This window comes from Camellia sinensis, chromosome 12 (assembly GCF_055761805.1).
Source record: "Camellia sinensis isolate YWXY chromosome 12, ASM5576180v1, whole genome shotgun sequence".
Lineage (NCBI taxonomy): Eukaryota > Viridiplantae > Streptophyta > Magnoliopsida > Ericales > Theaceae > Camellia > Camellia sinensis.
Window position 1 is genome coordinate 56,075,506 of NC_138972.1, and position 18,354 is coordinate 56,093,859.

An 18,354-nucleotide genomic window follows, 5' to 3' on the forward strand; every position below is an offset into this window, starting at 1 on the left:
CTCCACTGGTGTCTTGGTGTTCGTTTTGAACCTAGTCATGAACGCCTCTGCTAATTATGCCCAGGAGGCAATGCTGCCTTCTGGTAGCCTTTCGAACTAGGTTTGACCTAGGTTGCCAAGGCTGGATGGAAACAGGATGCACATTAGAGCCTCGTTTCGCTGGTATACTGCCATAACCTGGCGAAAGTGACTCAAGTGCATGTAGGGGTCTGTCTTTCCCTCATAAGTGGTGAATTTGGGCTGGCGGAAGCCAAAAGGTAGTGGTGCGTTCTCTATTGCCGGAACGAACGACGAGCTCTGTAACCTTGCTAATGCTTTGTCTGTTGGTTCGTAAGCAAAGCGCGACATTGGCATTCCTACCTTGACGCTCCCATGCGACCAAGGGGCCAATCGCTGAAGGGCTGAAACTCTACGCGGGTCACGTGCCCTGGTATCCTCCTTCCATCATGCTCTTTCTTCAAGCACAGTCCGCAAGTCTGATAATCTAGGCAACTCCGTGTGCCTAGATAACGTCTGGTGCGTGTGCGAGGGTCGATAGGTGCTTCCCTCAGTATATGACCTCTCAGTTATCGTTCTCTCAGACCTAGAGTAATGAGTCCTGGAAGTCCTTGATTGGGTGTCGCCTGTTCTAAGGATCCTACTTTCTGATTGCGATGGTGTGGCACACCTATCCCGATCTTTCGAGTGGCAATGGGGCGTGTTGCCTTTGCACCCCTCTCCTGTCGCCACCCCTTTTCCTTTTATCTGGTGCTTCATCGACTCCATGTCTGCCGCCGGCCTCTTTATTAATTCATCCTGCTCCTTCACGCGATCTTCTAGAACTTAAGGGTCCATCCTCCACCTCTGTCTTTCAGGACTTTGAGAGCGACGGAGGCTGTTAGCCCGCCTCTCCCTTGCATTCCTCCAGGGGTTCTGTTGCTGGGGTTCTAAATTCGCCATGGGTGGCATAGAAGGTAAGCCTTCGCGCCTTCCACCCCCCTCTGGGGTTTGTCTGTCGATAGCGGATTGTGGCAAATCCTCATTGTGCGCCATTGGTTTCAAATAAAGAGGAAAACTCGATCAAAAGGTTTTGTTCTTTGTGTGTTCCCATAGACGGTGCCAATTGTATGAGCACAAAATTATCTTCTCGTATAATCCTATTGATCAAGTCTACGCTCCTCCAAACGTCATCACTTTACTCCCTGAAAACACAAACGTGAGCTAGCCGGCGGGTGTGTGCCGGATACCTCTTCGATGCCTAAGTCTATAAAATAGACAAATAGACAAAAGCTTTGTGTATTCGAGAATCAAAGTTGTGTTACCTCTCTATAGGTTCTGTTGTGAGCTTTTATAACTTTTGTCTGGCATAATCCTAGTAGGACTCTTATTCCTCTATGTAGAATCCTCTTAGGAAACACACTCTTGAAAGATAATGCTTATCCTTCAACACCTCCCTCACTGCTTAAACCAAGTAAGATGGTCTTACCACTGTTAGATGACAGTATGACTGAGCTAACACTATCCTTTTGTCATACTTAGTCCAGCACCTTCCCAACTATATGACATAGCTCGGTTCTCCTCTTATACCTTGGATTGGTCTGTTTAGACCGAGCTAACTGTAGAAAGCATTGACCGAGCTAACGAGAGCAAGGTCCACCATGAGAAGCCCAAATACCTCGGTTCTGAATACCATGACCGAGCTAACTATCACCATACCGACCGTGGTAACCGTATCCACAATTGGGCCGAGCTAACCGCAAGGTCCTTTCACTCGGCCCTTTTTACTGCGGCCCACAGATCGGCCCATCATCACACCTTAGCCTAGCTCGGCCCTAATAGTGTTTGTGAGCTTTCTGGGCCCCACCAAGAAGTGCCAGCAGCCTCCTTGTTCATCAACCGATCTCAACCTATGTTTCCATTTCCATCAATGTTGTTTTCTTTCTCCTCTTCTCCATCATCTACTTTTTTCTTCCTCACCATATTTTTTTTTTCTTACCTTTTGCTTTCAATGTTGTTAAAGTATGTGAGAATATTATGAAAATAATACTCTTTTGATTTGATTGTCTTGTGTTGTGTGTGTATCAACATTTATATACTCTCTTTATATATATGAATGAATGAGAGTGGGGTTTAGGATATTCCAGGTTGTGTGGGGCGGCTTTAGCCTAGAATGACTTTGACAACTTTGCCATTCTGAGCATGCATCTGACTCTTTCAATAATAGTGCGGTTCATCCTCTCTACCACACCATTGTGTTGTGGGGTACCAAGAACTATTGTCTCGTACCAGATACCTCTGTTGGCACAATATGCTGTAAAAGCATTGGAAGTGTACTCTCCTCCATTGTCTGTGCGAAAACATTTCAACTTTTTTCCGGTCTCTCTTTCCACCATTGCATAGAACTCCTGAAAGTACTAAAATACCTCATCTCACCCACAACTTCCTCGATGCATCATCAATGAAAGTTAGAAAATACTTGTGGCCGCCAAGTGACTCCACTTCGATTAGGCCACAAACATCCTAGTATACCATATTGAGCACTTCCTCTTGCTCATTGAACTGCATGATACTCGATGCTGCTTGTCATAAAGGCAATGATCACACGGCTTCAAGGCACTCCATTTGGATAAGGGTATCCTGGATTGCTTTGCTAACAAATGCAATCCCTTCTCACTCATGTGAGCCAGTCTTCTGTGTCATAAGTCTGGTGACTCCTTGTCTTTTGCTGCATTAAGACTTCCCAGATAGATCTTCGTTTGAGTCTTGTACAGTGTTGAAGATATCTCTCCTCTGGCAATTGTCAAAGCTCCTCCTGTTAACTTCCAATAACCATTTTTGAATGCACTTGTATAGCCCTGTCGGTCCAGGGCGCTTCTGGAGATAAAATTGAGGCACAAATCTGGAACATGCCTCACATCTTTGAGAACCAGGTTGTGCTCGACATTAGTCTGAATGCTAATGTCTCCAATATCTACAATCTTCGAATAGCAAGAATTTCCCATTCGAACAGTGCCAAAATCTCCAGTGTTGTATGAGCTAAAGAGTTCCCTGTGGGAAGTGACGTGATAGGATGCAGCTGTGTCTATCACCCATTCTGTGTACCTGTGGTCAGCCACGTGAAGGCAATTCTCCTCTTCTCCAACTGCAAGAAGTATTTCATCAGTTGTTATAGCTGTCATGTTCTCATCTCTCTTTGACTTACTACTTTGGCCTTTATCTTTTCGGCTTGGGCAGTTTCTCTTTATGTGACCCTCATGGCCACAGTGAAAACAAGTAAAGTTGGAGTTTCCTTGAGCTTTGTTATCTCTGGTTTTACTCATGTTGTTCTAGCTGCCTCTATTCTTGCTTCTTCCTTTATCTCTTCATTTACCTCTGTCTCTGCCTCTATCTTCTGTGACAAGAATATTGGGACTGATTACCTCTCATGTCTTTCCTTCTTGTCTTTTCATTGTACATGGCGTCTGTGATCATGCTCATGGTCAGCTTCCCTTTTGGTGTAGAGTTACTGAGAGAAACCACCAACATCTCACAGCTGTTCAAAAAAGAACTGAGCAGTAGTACGGCTTGCATTTCATCGTCCATGGGCATCTTGACGGTTGTAAGCTGATTCACCAGATTTTTGAATTCACTGGTGTGTTCGGCGACAGACACACCATTCTTCAACTTCAGATTTACAAGCCTTTTCATCACCAAGGCTTTGTTCCGAGCGGTCTTTAACTGGTACATGTCTTCTAACATTTTCCAAAGATCATAGGCATCTGTCTCTTGGGCGACATGGTGGAACACACTATGGTCTATCCATTGTCTAATACAATCGACAGTCTTTCGGTTCATCTTTATCTAGTTTTCATCATTCTCTGCTTTCAATTTAACCCCTTTTAGAAAAATAGGGTCAAACAGGTCTTTATAATATAGGATGTCTTCCATCCGCGATTTCCAGATTGCATAATTGGAAGGATTCAACTTGATCATGGATCCTGAAGTTGGTGTGGATTCCTCCATCGTCTTCTTTCTTTTTATAGAAAACTCCAAATTAAAAATCTGACCTTACGAATGTTTCCAGAATACTCCAAATAGTTGAAAACCACTATTGGATTGTCAAAATCAGACTTCAAATGGCTCAAATCTAGCCAAAATAAGTTCGATGGTTCAGATATGTAGATGTACCTTAGCCGCATAGCACTGGATAGTCCCTTTGATTTTGGGTCGGTTCAGTCCGACAGGTTGACTGGCCAACTAGTGGATGACGTGGTAGACACATGGCACTACTTGGCTAACGCGACAGTGACGTGGCAGTGACGTGTCAATGATGTGGCGCTGACGTGGTAGTGTCGTGGCTGACACGTGGCACTGATGTGGCACTGGCGTGGCACTAGTCACTCACCTTCTTCCTTTCGCCACGCGTCAGGAGCATGTCTACAACTGACGTCACGCAACAACACTATCAACGGCACTTGAAGCGTGTGTATGTGAGAGTGGGCCTCACGGGTTTTTTTCAGATGGCGCGTGAAGGTTCGTGGGCTCTGCTTTGCAGTTCTGGACTCCTCTCGTCGAGAGCTTCCTCCTGGTATACACAAAAGTGAATTTCGAGCAACTTGATTTCTGGCAAATTCAGAAATCACACTCTGTTTTTCTGAAAAATAATCAACTTGGCTCTAATACCACTTGTTAGGATTAAGACACACCAGAAATCAATCACACACACACACAGAAATGAGACACAAGAGATTTACGTGGTTCTGCAATTGCCTACGTCCATGGAGAGAGACATTCACTATAGAATTATCCCGGACAGAGATTACAGAACTCACACCTCACAACTCTCTATACTATCTCACTCACAGATTACACTCTGTGTGTTTTTTTTTTTTTTTTTTTTTTGCACCACACTCACCTCTCCTCCATTTTCCTTGGTTGTTATGTATTAATACACCAAGATAGAGGAAGCTAGAGAGCTTGGCTGGCACAGCATATGGCCAACTGTTCACTCACCTTTCAGTGGCTGTCCAGGGTTGCGCTGGCATAGCACATGGCCAGCTTGACTTCACATAGGGGATCCACTTGGGCTGGAGCTAACAGTATAGTCTTCATTTCCATACAAATCAAGTAATTACGTCGATGTTGTAAAAAGTCAAATATATTATAATGTGCAATCAATGGTTTTAACTAGTTAATCTCATTTAGAAAACCTATTAGGGCTCGTTTGTTTTCCGAGTTGAGGCTTGGGATTAGGATTAGTAGTGAGGTTAGATTCACAATATCACGTTTGTTTGCAAAGTAGCCACTGGACTGATAATCCGTTCGGACTATGAATCCCATCCAACGAGGGGATTAGCAAAGGTGCAGAGAACTTGGAAGTAGAATTTAAGCCGTTGGTATTAGAGTGTGAATGATGATTTTGCCCACAAAAATGTTCTTTCCATCTCTAGAAAATATTAACAAACCCAGAAATTTACAGAAAATTGGCTCAAATGAGGCAACATTGTTGTTTTGATCCACAAACATCCACAAACCCAAAAATTTGCAAGAAAAAAAAAATCATACCCGAATGAAGCCGTCATTATTTCTTCCTTCGATCTTAAGAAAATATCAAAAAACCCAGAAATTTACAGAAAATTGGCTCAAATGAGACAACATTGTCATTTTCATCCACAAACCCAGAAATTTGCAAGAAAAAAAAAATCATACCCGAATGAAGCAGCATCATTGTTCTCATTAAGGTTGATGATCTAGATCTTGTTCTTCGTCACTGTCGGCCTTAGATGGATGAAGTAAGAGCGTCATCATCGGCCTTACATGGATGAAGTCACAGAGTGAAAGGCAATATCTTTTTCTTAATGTTTTGAACACTTTTTCAAAACCGTAGGCTGGTTTTGGAGAAACCATTGGTTGGTTTCTTTAATAATAATAATAATAATAATAATAATAATAATAATAATAATAAGATTAATAGTTAAATTTTTTACTATTTTTAATTATATAATTTTAATTTTAATTTTTGAATAGTTTAATTAGGTAATGTATTTATTAATTGGTATAAGCTTAAATTTAATATTAACACAACAAGGGTATTTGTGTAATTTTATATGGTTAATCCCATTCATATCTCTCAAAACAAACATGAACTATTACTAGTCCACTGGTTATCAAACAAACACATTTTTCTTAATCCCCTCACTAGCAGTCCCCTCACTAACAGTCTCCTCACTATTAATTTCCTCACTATCAATCCCTTCTATTTTATCTCTGAAAACAAATGGGCCCTTAGAATGGTAGAATGAAATGAAGCAAATTTCTTGATCTTGCACGTGAATTATCATCATTTTTTCACCCGAGTTGGATATGACAGTTAACTTTTTGAATTTGTCACCACCTTTCCAAGAGTGAAAGAAGAAGTACATAATTAATACTAATATTGTTTTTTAATTATTAGAATATATTTAAGTACAGATTTGAAATCCCTTCAAGAAGGCATCAACTTTGTAGAAATCAATTTCGTTTTAGACACGAATTTGTATGATTTTGAACGTACAACAAGGGGGAAAAAGGTTAATTATACCAAAATCTCTCAATTAATAGTAAATATCACTTTATTTCATTTATTTACAAATATGTTCATATTGATATCCTTAACTATAAAAATCATATGCATACACCCTTTTTGAAAGTTATTTTGAGGGGGTAAGAGTGAAAAAATTTTATAATTGAAGGAGATAAAATGTATGTGTTCATAGATGACGGGCTACATTGATATTTACAAATAGAGAGGCTACATCAAACATAAGGAAAATAATTTACTATCACGTGTTAATTTTTTTAATATAATCAGATATATAACATTTTATTATTTATTTTTATTATTTTCTTAATAACTATTTTCAAATAAGGAACCAATTATGATTATCTACATATGTACACTGCAGAAAAAATTGCCTTTACCGGCGTTTCAAATACGCCGCTATAAGTGGTAAAAACGCCGCCAAAGGCTATGCCAACGTTTTTACATTATGTCGCTGATAGGGCCGTCGCTATAGGTATAAATCGTTTTATAAACGTCACTGATACTTATAGTGACGTTTTCATAAACGCCGGTATACCATTTAATTTGCTTAAATAATTCAGCCAAATATAATTGATGACGTCACAATATATAGTGGCGTTTTCAACAAAAACGCCATCTTTTTTTCCTTTATTTTTTAATTTAATTAATATAAAATATTCTATGAGGTAGTTATTTACATTCCATTCACATTCCAATTTGCACAAAACACATCGTACCAGAAAATAAGAATAAAAGTTGATAAAACCATCAAATTCAATATTTTACAGAACAATTCGACTGTACATGTTCATAAAAAGCATATAAAGCATATTTAAGTTATAAAATTCATCGCAATCTTTAAAAAACAAAAAAAAAAAAATCTGAAATTCACCAATCAGCACAGCTAGATATTTAAATGCTCTTACCAAAAATTAAAAAAATAAGAAATTTATGTTTCTTTGAATAATTCTGATCAAGTTGTACACACTAATCCTGAAGGAAAACTTGTTTCCATCAGTGAAGGACTTACTAACTTTTGTAGAGCCAGTGTTGTTCAGAGGCTTTCTAGTTATATCCCCCACTTTCTATTTCTTTGAATAATTGGATCCAGTCAATTTTCTCCCACTGTTCTTTGAAGAATCATCCACTGTGGTAATTGAAGACAAATCCATCCCTTTCTATACCTTTCCAAGAGTTCTCTTTCTGGAAGCATCTGTTGAGGCCAGAGTTCTCTCCTTCTGCAGAACTTTCCTTTTGCTCAAGAGTAGCTCTAATGCTTGTCTTTCCTTATTTTGTCCATCATCCGGGAACTTTATGTGGTTTCTAATTGGAGTTCTAATTTCATCATCAATCTCATGTTCTCTAGTAAAAGGAAAATTTTAAGTAATTAATTTGCAAGCCACTGCAGAAAAAAAAAAAGGAGAGGAGAAAAAGAATAAGGGCAACTTACAAGTAATAAATCAAAATACGGTTTGGAATAAGACATTCCCAAGCCCTTTGCAGGATGACCTCATCCTCCAGATCTTCAAAAGTAATATTCCTGATCAAAGTAAACCAAGCATCAACCATTGAAAACTAGTAGTTAAATTAGACCATACGTTTTCATGATAGTATTCAGAAACAGGTGGAACATTGTGGAAACATTTAAATGGTTACCCGGCAAGCATTTTCGGTGGTACGACTTGGGACAACGTCTGCAAACTGCAAATTGCAAATCAGGATCCAACTTATTTTTATGGTTTTCATGATAGCATTCAGAAACAGGTGGAACATTGTGGAAACATTTAAATGGTTACCCGGCAAGCATTTTCTGTGGTACGACTTGGGACAACGTCTACAAACTGCCAATTGCAAATCAGGATCCAACTTATTTTCACCCAGTTTGCAGACAATGCATTTATGAATGGGACATGTGAAAAATTCCCCAGCAGCTATCTTCTTCCGACGCTCTTCTGCCTCAGCTGCACTCTTACGGTGGAGCAGTTTTGCAACACAATGTGGATGGTAAAAGAGACCACATGTTGCAGAAACACAGGGAAAGACCCACAAGGCATTTAGAAGGTACAATTTTGGGCAAATCAGATGCAGATCCAATCACTGCTCACAATGAGGTCAAGGAAGTCAAGCAACATAACTCATTATAGAAATGTGAATTGGCATGCTAATATATTCACCTCAATTATGGAATTCTAATCAATTATTTGAAAACTAGAAGGAATTAATAATCCAGAAATACATATTAAAATCAAATCAGGAAAATAGAAGTGAATAGACTCATAAATAAGCTCAAATTTCTAATCTGTGTCTTTGGGAAAAGAACAACAAAAATACAACCCAACAACTAGACTTCTAGAACAAATAGAAAAAAATAAAAAAAAATTGATCACCATCAAAATCTCTTTACAAAGCAAATAAAATAAGCAAAATAGCATGAAGAATAAGGAACATAAAACCAAAGAGTGATCCAAAATACAAAGGGCAAGACCAAACTATCCCAAGAAGCATCTAGACACCCTAATGGAACTCAAGCTAGCAGATCAAAGGAGCCGAGCATACAGACAGCATTATGAAGACTAAGATATAAGTTTCATGGAAAATAAAAACCATAAAAGAGGAGAAGGATGGGAGGGGAGGGAGGGGAGGAGAATTATGCAACACAAAATCATCCAATATGACTTCACACTAAGCATCTGCAGGGATTGATTGACTCATTAATAATTTAAAATAATTATTCTATCTCATTTCAAAATATTTGTTGAAATTTAACCAAGAAGATTATTTTAAATGCTGCTCTAGAAACACTAAGGTGTCGTTTGGTAACACTTACGTTTTTAGTTTTCTGTTTATATTTACAAAAATTTTAAAAACTCAAATAAAAACTTGTTTGATAAAATTTTTGATTTATAAATCAGTGGTCTCAGTTTATAAATTTGGCCAAAAAATGAAAACACAAAAAATGTGTTTCCGTTTTGAGTTTTGAGTTTTTTTTTTTTTTTTTTTTTTTTTTTTTTTTTTTTTTTTTATCACCCACCACCCGCCACCATTTTCCACTACCGTCTTCCGGCACCACCACCCACCACCTGCCACCACCACTCACCACCCATCAGCCACCACCCGCCACCCGCCACCCACTCGCCACCCCTCGCCGCTGCCGCCGCCGCCGCCACCATCACCCACCACCCACCCGCCACCCACCTGGCACTACCACCCACCACCCACTCGCTACCACCCACCACCGTCACCCACCCAACCACCACCACCACCACCACCCGCTATCCGCCATCCACTTGCCACTACTACCCACCACCTGCCACTACCACCGCCACAACCACCCACTCGCTACCACCTACCACCTGCCACCGTCACCTACCCACCCACTCGCCACCACCCGTCATCCGCTACCCACCTGCCACCACCACCCACCACCACCACCACCCACTCGCTACCACCCACCACTCGCCACCGTCATCCACCCACCCTCCACCACCACCGCCACCACCACCCACTCGCCATCCACCACCTACCTGCCACCACCAGCCGCCATTACCACCATCACCACCCACTCACTACCACCCACGACCCACTACCGTCACCCACCCACCCACCACCACCACCCGCCACCACCACCCACCCGCTATTCGTCATTCACTTGCCACCACCACCACCACCACCACCCACTCGCTACCACCCACCACCCGCCACCGTCACCCACCCACCAACACCACCCACCCGCTACCACCCCCCGCCATCCGCCACCCATCTGCCACCACCACCACCACCACCACCACCCGCCACCATCACCCACCCAACCACCACCACCACCACCCACCCGCCACTCCCCACCACCACCAGCTATGCACCACCCACCGTCACCACTTTCTACCACCGTCTTCCGCCGCCACTTGCCACCACTTGCCATTTCTCACTCTTTTTTATATTTAAATTTTTTTAAAAACATTTTGTTAAATACCAAACGCGTTTGTAGTTTATGTTTTTTTAAAAATAAACAAAAAATAAACAAAAACTAGTTTATAAAATTTTTGCAAATATAAACTGAAAACGTAAATGTTACCAAACACACCAGTGGCTAAATTTTGCTCTTGATGGAATACCTTCAATTTTTATAATGATAATAGCTAAACTAAACCAAAAAGAATTCTATGAAGATCCAATGGGGAAAATGTACAGTCAACATTAAAATATTAGTTCAATTTTCCAGAAGAACTCCTACCTCTGCACTAAACAATTTATCAGAAGAACCTAATTCCCCACAAGAGAAATACTGGTGCTACTTCTTTTGATAGTTCTCACATAAAAAATTTTGTATTGCTTGTAAAATACATACATCACATGTACTTCAGAACGTGCCAACAATCTATCAAATAGCATTAACAACCAAAACAATGCAAGCTAAAAGAGAATATAAAGTAGAAACCAAAGGATAGTGTACATCTACTAGTTCATCAGAAAGGCAGAGAGATTCACATATGGATTCAGAACCAGCTTCAACAGTGGCATGAAACGACCTCATGCACATTCCTTCACAACTGCATGGAATCAAAATAATACAGTTACTTGGCTCAAATGATGAATGGATGGGGTGGACAGGATGGGGTAAGTCTTAGTTTCAAATCTCCTAGCACAAAGGAAAAGGAAATCGATAAATATATATTAAACTCCACAAAAGAACTACCACGTATGCAAGAGAATCATCCAACAACAAAAGATATAGATGAAACTTGCCGATTGAACTAGCTATAAATTCTGTTAAAAGCATCAAAAGAAAAGTTTATCTATTTAGTTTTTTTTTTGATCGATATCTACTTAGTTGAACAACTATACAATAAGCTCAAAAAAATTGGACATTTTAACCTGTCCGTTGGGTATTATACCCCTTTAAAAGATCTCTTATTTCTCTCATTTGAAGGACTCAAAATCGAGCAAAATAGACCACTCTCAACAGTTACAGTTCCTCACTCCTTGAACCATCCCATGGCAGAATTCATCATTTCTAGTTGGAAGTTGAAAATATTGAATGGAGTAAATTTCCACAGACTTTAGTTTCTTTTCTAATTTAACATTTTCAACACAAAAAAAAAAAAAAATTAAAACATTTGAACATGAGTTTGGAAAAGAAATGCTAACATCAGAATCCGCATGTGAAATTATCCACAGTAGCTCTATTGAGGAAATTAATCTCCAAACATAACTAGTAAGAAAAAGAGGGGGGAAAAAAAGTAAAAATCCAAACAAATTCTTAGCATAAAGTATAAATTTGTGTATTTGATGAGTCTAATAAAAGTAACTAGAATTGAAGAGTTAGGAAAAATCAAAGGTTCTACAAAGACCAAAATAATAAATAGAGCACCAAATCTGGACTTCTAACCTTGTATGTCATCCATAATCACCAAGAAGAAGAAAGCACAGTGCAAATTCATATCACTTACCATTCACATGTCTTGGTCCATTATGCTTCTTGTGGGGTAGCAGCTTTTTAACATTGTAATGCCAGTGATGATAGTCAAGAGCATGAAGGGCACCCCACACACAGCCTGGCTGATTATCCCCAATTTGCTCATCAATATCTTTGGTCCACTAGTGTTTTCCCATTTACAACACTACAAGCAAAATCCTTGAAAACCCACTTCCTAAAGGAATTCAGTGACTATCTTCTTCAATCTGATAGACATAATTAAGAAAACTCCATGTAAATAAATATGTTGATTGCCTAGCATATGAAATTTAGAAAATAAATTCCAAATTACTAGCAGCTCAAATCACATAAAGCTTGTCAAAAATCTTAAACAGAACAAAAATCAAACACCATGTGAGCAAGGCTTTGACACAAGCTTTTCACGTACCTTGTACAAAATCCAAGTATCAACATCACTTATTACAAAATATCCATGTCTAAAAATGGCAAATGTTTATTTAATTTTTCATTTTTCAATTATTTTATCATTGTTAGAAATCGCCTGTAAATTTCTACAATTACAAAAAATTCTGATAATCAAGCATGAAAAACAGACATAAAGAGTTCAAACACACTCTAAAAGTTGATGATCACCTAGAAAAGATCCAATTAGCATGTTCAATAACTCTTAATCAAACTAAGGAGTCTAAAAGAGAAAACAAGAACTATGCAAACTATACAAAAAAAAGAAATGTACAATTGATGGTACCATGAATAAAGTTGAACAAAAAATGGTTAAAACATTTCTTAAAAAACAAAAACAAATACAAAAACAGAGACTTAGTCATACCCTTGAGAGCCGAGAAGAACAAGAACAAGAATATCCAAGGTCATATCTTCCATTTTCATATATAAGAGGAAGAAGCAAACTCCAAAATTTCTCAGTTGCACTTTACCAGTCAATTACGCACAAAAACCAACACTCATAGAACTTGTACTGTACAAAACCACAACCATTCAGAAAGATGAAGTCAATGTTGATTAATGTAATGGACCAACAAACATTTTTGTGAACTTTCACCATAAGGAAAAACTTACAGATCACCATAAGAAAAAGCTTACAGATCATTAGAAAAAACACACAGAACCTGTACTGTACAAAACCACAACCATTCAGAAAGAAGTCAATGTTGATTAATGTGATAGACCAACAAAGATCACCACGAACAAGTCAGAAATAGAGTCGATTTGAGGATGTTAATATGCTTTGAGATCGTAGATCAATCGATCGATCGATCGATAATCGATCTATGTTCTCTTTAAAATAAATTAGTGTATATATATCAAACAAATATGAGATTGTAGATACAGATCTGAGATCGTAGATAAAGATCTGAGTTGCGTACATAAACAAAATCAAAAAAACAGAAAATGAGACTCACAAAATTAATCTTCAAATCGGACTGATCAAGAGCTTTGAGCCAAGATGGAGAGAGCCGGATAGAGATTACGATCGTGAATCGGAGCCTACGATGCTCAATGTAGTGAACTTTCACCATACGAAAGAGGAGTGATGAAGAAAACCCTAGATCTATCTCGGGACTGAGAGAAACGTGTGGGCTAAAAAAGGAGAAATATGTGAACACACCTAGCACGCGTGCTTTTTTAAATGAGTTGCTTACAAAATATTTTGAAAATCGTTTTGAAACAAAGTTTTTTAAAAAAAGGCCATAACAAAAACGTTGTTATAAGCCAATTTTCTTGTAGTGGTAGTGGGACAAAACGATGACATAAAGTATTTCTCCGTATATTATTATGATTTTACATGGATTAAAATTAGGTTTGGTTATGCAAATATAGGAGTCTGTTTAGTTTGATTTTTGAATTTTTTTTTTGTAGTGAAATTTTGCTTTTATTTATATTTTAGTCATTTTTTTTTAATTTTTTGAATGTACCTAAAAAATAAAATATTTATGTAGAAATTTATTAAAAAAAATACATGGAAATGTGCCATTTTTATATTTTTATTTATTCGCCATGAATTTCTTTTAAACTTTTTCACAAATATTTTAATTTTTAATTACATCTAGATTAAGTGCGTGTTTTATTTAAAATATAAAAAGTTCATTAAAAACAAAAAATTACCCAAACAAGGTGCAAGCCTTTTCGGCACTTTGTCCTTGCGAGTCATTCAGATTGGGATTAGATGCACGCTTGCTTTGAGGTTTGATACACTTGGATTGGAAGCAGATACAATGGTTACAGGATGTGATCTAATTGACACCATATTATTATTTTATTTGCCTAACAAGGTGAAATTATCTCCTTCCACAAAAATAGAACTAAACACAAAATGTACAAATGTGAGATAAATATTCATAAATATAGATGTAAATATATTAACAATTACAGATATAAATATTTCTTTATCTCACATATGTATATTCTGTATACGATTCTTTCGATGCACCTAATATGGTTGAGAAAGATATTAAAACCTCAATTTTATAAAATAATAATAAAATTAAACTAATGTTATATGCACCAATTTGTACACTAACTAGTGTACCAATTGATAATATGATATAATTTAAGATATTTTTGATATTTATAATTTGTATAATGAGTGAGGTCAATAATAATGTCATAACTAGTATTGATATATACACTAATTAATATATATAACACCACTCATAAAATTTATTAAAAGTGTGTAAGGCTCAGTAGCATGAGACGTAGCAATGGAAGAGACATAGTGGTAGAAAAGAAAATGAGTGAGAGTACTAATTAATGTCACCACTAATAATATGACAGTAGATTCCACCCACTACTACAGTGTTATTAAGCCTGTTTTTTTTAAAAAATAAATATCACATTATTAATAATTACTTTAAAAAATCATTTTTAATGATCTCTACCATTGTCCTGATAGAAAATACACAACCTTTCTTTTTAGGTTTTCAGTAATGCTAAAGGCCCACCGAGATGGCCAGATAAATGACCAAACACTTAGCTGTGGCACGTAAGGTTAGTGGGACCCACCACTAAACAACTCTCAACTAATTTTGTTATCATGTGGTAGAAAGATAAGAAGCATAAAAAAAAAATAAAAATAGAGGCGCCAAAACCCCTCAACTTCTTTCAGTCCATGAAAGCAAAGCAATCATCACTGAAGAAAAGAAAAAGTCACCACCGAAGAAAGTGGAGTGTGTGAAAAGAAGAGGATTGATCGTGCAAGTTTTTAATTTGGGACATCTAATTCTTTGTATTGTTTAACTTGTTAAAATTATAAATTTTTATTTATTTTTGAATTTTTGGAAAGTTTTTTTTTTCTTTAATTTTTGCAAGGAATTATATTTTTTTAGGTTTATTATTTTTTGAGTGAACAATGAATTTTTTTTATTTATTGAGAAATTCATACTCTAACATTGTGTTTGGTTCATAGATTTAAGTCAAATTTGAAGAAAAAAAATGTATCCCACCTTTTTATTTTTCATTTTCAAATCCCTGATGATCTGGTCGGTTCATAAATTTGGATAAAGATTTTAGAAAAGAAAATGAAAAGGTGGGTAAAACATAAATGAAATGTATTTATATTTCATCTATTTATTTTATTTTATTTTTTAAATTTTTACTCAAATTCATAAACCAAACAAGTCTAAATATTTGTTAAAAGACTTGAAAGAAAAGAAAAAGTTGAAATAGTGAATTAGATTGTTGTGTTGTGCTCTCTTTTTCAATCTTAATAAAAGTTGTGCTCTGCCTCAAATTTTTTTTTTTTTTTTTTTTGAATATGTGATACTCTACCTCAATGTCAATTGATGGAATTGGGATATAATTCTTTTTATACTCTTCTGCTTTACATAAATAAAATCTTTATTTTAACTTTAATATTTGTCAAAAGTCTTGACAGATTATTTTTTGGTTTGAGAGATTTGTACTGAATAATAATGCACTATTTCTTTTCTATTTTGGTGGGTTAAATGTTTTCCAAATTTTAGAATGATGTTTATAATTCTTTGAATGTAATGGAGAGGATATTGAAAATGAAATGGAGAAAGCAAGTGCAGAAGTGATTGAAGATAATATTGATAATCAAACAGATGAAATAAGAAATACAGAAGAACATTTAAAGGATCCTAAGCTAGGGATGGTATTTGACTCCATAGATGAGGTTATGAAATTTTACACAAGATATGCAAAAGAAAAAGGTTTTGCCGTGTGCAAAAGAACTTCTAGTAGAGGAAATGATGGGGAGATGAGATATGCGACAATTACTTGTAATCGTGGTGGAAAGCAAAAGACCCGATCAAGCAACCTTGTTAAGTTGCAACCACAATTGTAGACAAATTGCAATGCAAGGGTCACGACAAATCTATGCACTAGTGGAAAGTGGAGGTTGAACTTCGTTAAGCTTGACCATAACCATGGACTAACTCCAGGGAAAACTCGATTCTTCAAATGCAATCGGATACTTCAACCACATGTCAAACAAAGGCTTGAATTGAATGATATAACTGGCATCAAAATGAATCAAAATTTTAATACATTTGTAGTTGAGGGAGGTGGACATGAGAAGCTAACATTTTTTGGAGAAGGACGCGAGAAACTATCTTAATGGAATGAGGTGTTTACAACTCAAGGGAGGAGATGCTGTTGCAATGCAAAATTACTTTCTAAAAATGCAATCCGACAATTCTAACTTCTTTTCCATGATTGATTTGAATGAAGAAGGCTGATTGAGGAATGTATTTTGGGCAGACACAAGGGGTAGAGCGGCTTGGCGTGAGTTTGGTGATATAGTAACATTTGATATGACATATTTGGTTAATAAATATGACATACCATTTGCTCCTTTTGTTGGAGTGAACCACCATGGACAATCGATATTGCTAGGATGTGGGTTAATCTCAAGTGAAGATACAGAGTCATTTACATGGCTATTTCAATCTTGGCTCACATGCATGTTTGAAAGCCCTATGAGTGCAATAATCACAGATCAAGACAGAGCTACGAAAAAGGCTATTGCGAAGGTTTTTCCTAATGCACGACACAGGTGGTGCTTGTGGCACATCATGAAAAAGGTGCCCGAAAAATTGAGAAAGTACAAAGAATATGAACCAATCAAATTTGAAATGGAAAATGTTGTTTATGATTCATTGACCAAAGATGAATTTGAAAAAAGATGGGATAGGTTCATTGAGATGTTTGAACTTCAAAGTAATGAGTGGTTACTTGGGTTGTATGAAGAGAGACATCTTTGGGTGCCAGCTTTTGTCAAAGATATATTTTGGGCAGGAATGTCAATAACTCAACGTAGTAAAAGCATGCATGCCTTTTTTGATGGCTATATCAATTCAAAAACCACTCTGAAACAGTTTATTGAACAGTATGAGAATGCATTGGCAAAAAGGGTGGAAAATGAAAATGATGAGGAATTCAATTCTTTTAGTTCATGCATCCTATGTATAAGTCATTATGAGATAGAGAAGCAATTTCAAAGTGCTTATACGAGAGCAAAATTCAAAGAGTCCCAGCGAGAGATATTAGGAAAGATTTATTGTGATTTGACTACATGTAAAGAAGGTGGTGGCATTTCAGAATATACAATTGATGGATATGTCAAAGTTGGAGAAAGCCATCAACGTGCAACTTTCATTGTTGTTTTTAAGGATGATACAAAAGAAGTTAATTGCAATTGTCGATTATTTGAATTTATGGGAATATTGTGCAAGCATCAAATCATAGTCTTCATGCATAGAAAGATTGACCAAGTACCGGATAAGTACATCTTGAGGAGATGGGATAAAAATGTTAAAAGGAGCCACATGAAAGTTCGGATTAGTTAGGCCAATTGTTTTAGCAAACCTGAAGCACATCGATTTAATAAAATTTGCAATGCCTTTTATGAGTTTGTCGATTTAGGAGCTGAAACTGACGATAAGTGTGACTAGATAATTGAACGGATACAAGAATTGAAATGGGAGTTCACAAAGTTGGAGATTTTTGTGCTAGCAATAAGCCAAGATCTACAAGTATTCATAATGGTTTTCCCTCATGTGGTGATGGTATAATAATTCGAAAAGAGAGTACAATCATTCTTGATCCATTGGCTCTTCGTCAAAAGGGGCGACCTCCATTGAAAAGAAAGCAATCCATCGTTGAAAAAGCTATTAAGAAAAAGAAGGAAAGAAATAAGAAGCAAAAGACCACCACTTGTAATGAGGGCAATGTAGTGAAGGTAATTAATATCATACATTTTTTACTTCTTTTATTGTTTATTTTTTTTGTTACGAACTTTTTATTTTTAATACTTAAATAGGACTTTGAAGATACTGAAAATGTTCATGTTACAACCTCTACTACGGGTTTTGGTGTGACTAGAACACGAGGGTTTGACCTTAAATGTAAGACATTTATT

The 18,354-nt window shown here is 37.0% G+C and overlaps 1 protein-coding gene and 1 pseudogene across 9 annotated transcripts; one reads left to right on the plus strand and one right to left on the minus strand.

The window, feature by feature from the left end:
* Positions 1-7,425: 7,425 nt before the first annotated feature.
* On the minus strand, positions 7,426-13,665 carry LOC114291194 (uncharacterized). Of its 9 annotated transcripts, none has more exons than XM_082898664.1 (9): positions 13,376-13,665; positions 13,032-13,081; positions 12,784-12,930; positions 11,968-12,199; positions 10,971-11,067; positions 8,317-8,617; positions 8,177-8,221; positions 7,971-8,060; positions 7,426-7,882 (listed from the first exon to the last, which is right to left on the minus strand). In XM_082898664.1, exons 6-9 carry the CDS (start codon positions 8,325-8,327, stop codon positions 7,699-7,701), a joined length of 330 nt encoding a protein of 109 aa, XP_082754790.1. In that variant the 5' UTR covers positions 8,328-8,617; positions 10,971-11,067; positions 11,968-12,199; positions 12,784-12,930; positions 13,032-13,081; positions 13,376-13,665; the 3' UTR covers positions 7,426-7,698. The 9 variants fall into 9 exon arrangements, with proteins under 9 accessions (XP_082754790.1, XP_082754788.1, XP_082754789.1 ...); XM_082898662.1 differs by having other exon boundaries at positions 13,032-13,086; XM_082898663.1 differs by lacking the exon at positions 13,032-13,081.
* Positions 13,666-16,747: 3,082 nt separating this feature from the next.
* LOC114291176 (protein FAR1-RELATED SEQUENCE 5 pseudogene) lies at positions 16,748-17,782 on the plus strand (annotated as a pseudogene).
* Positions 17,783-18,354: the final 572 nt, after the last annotated feature.

Bases quoted from the DNA above. Each gene is read 5' to 3' on its own strand.
- LOC114291194 (XM_082898665.1), bottom strand. The intron at 8,061-8,176 runs GTAACCATTTAA...TACTTTGATCAG, and splicing joins CCACCGAAAATGCTTGCCGG to GAATATTACTTTTGAAGATC. The intron at 7,883-7,970 runs GTAAGTTGCCCT...TCCTTTTACTAG, and splicing joins CGTATTTTGATTTATTACTT to AGAACATGAGATTGATGATG.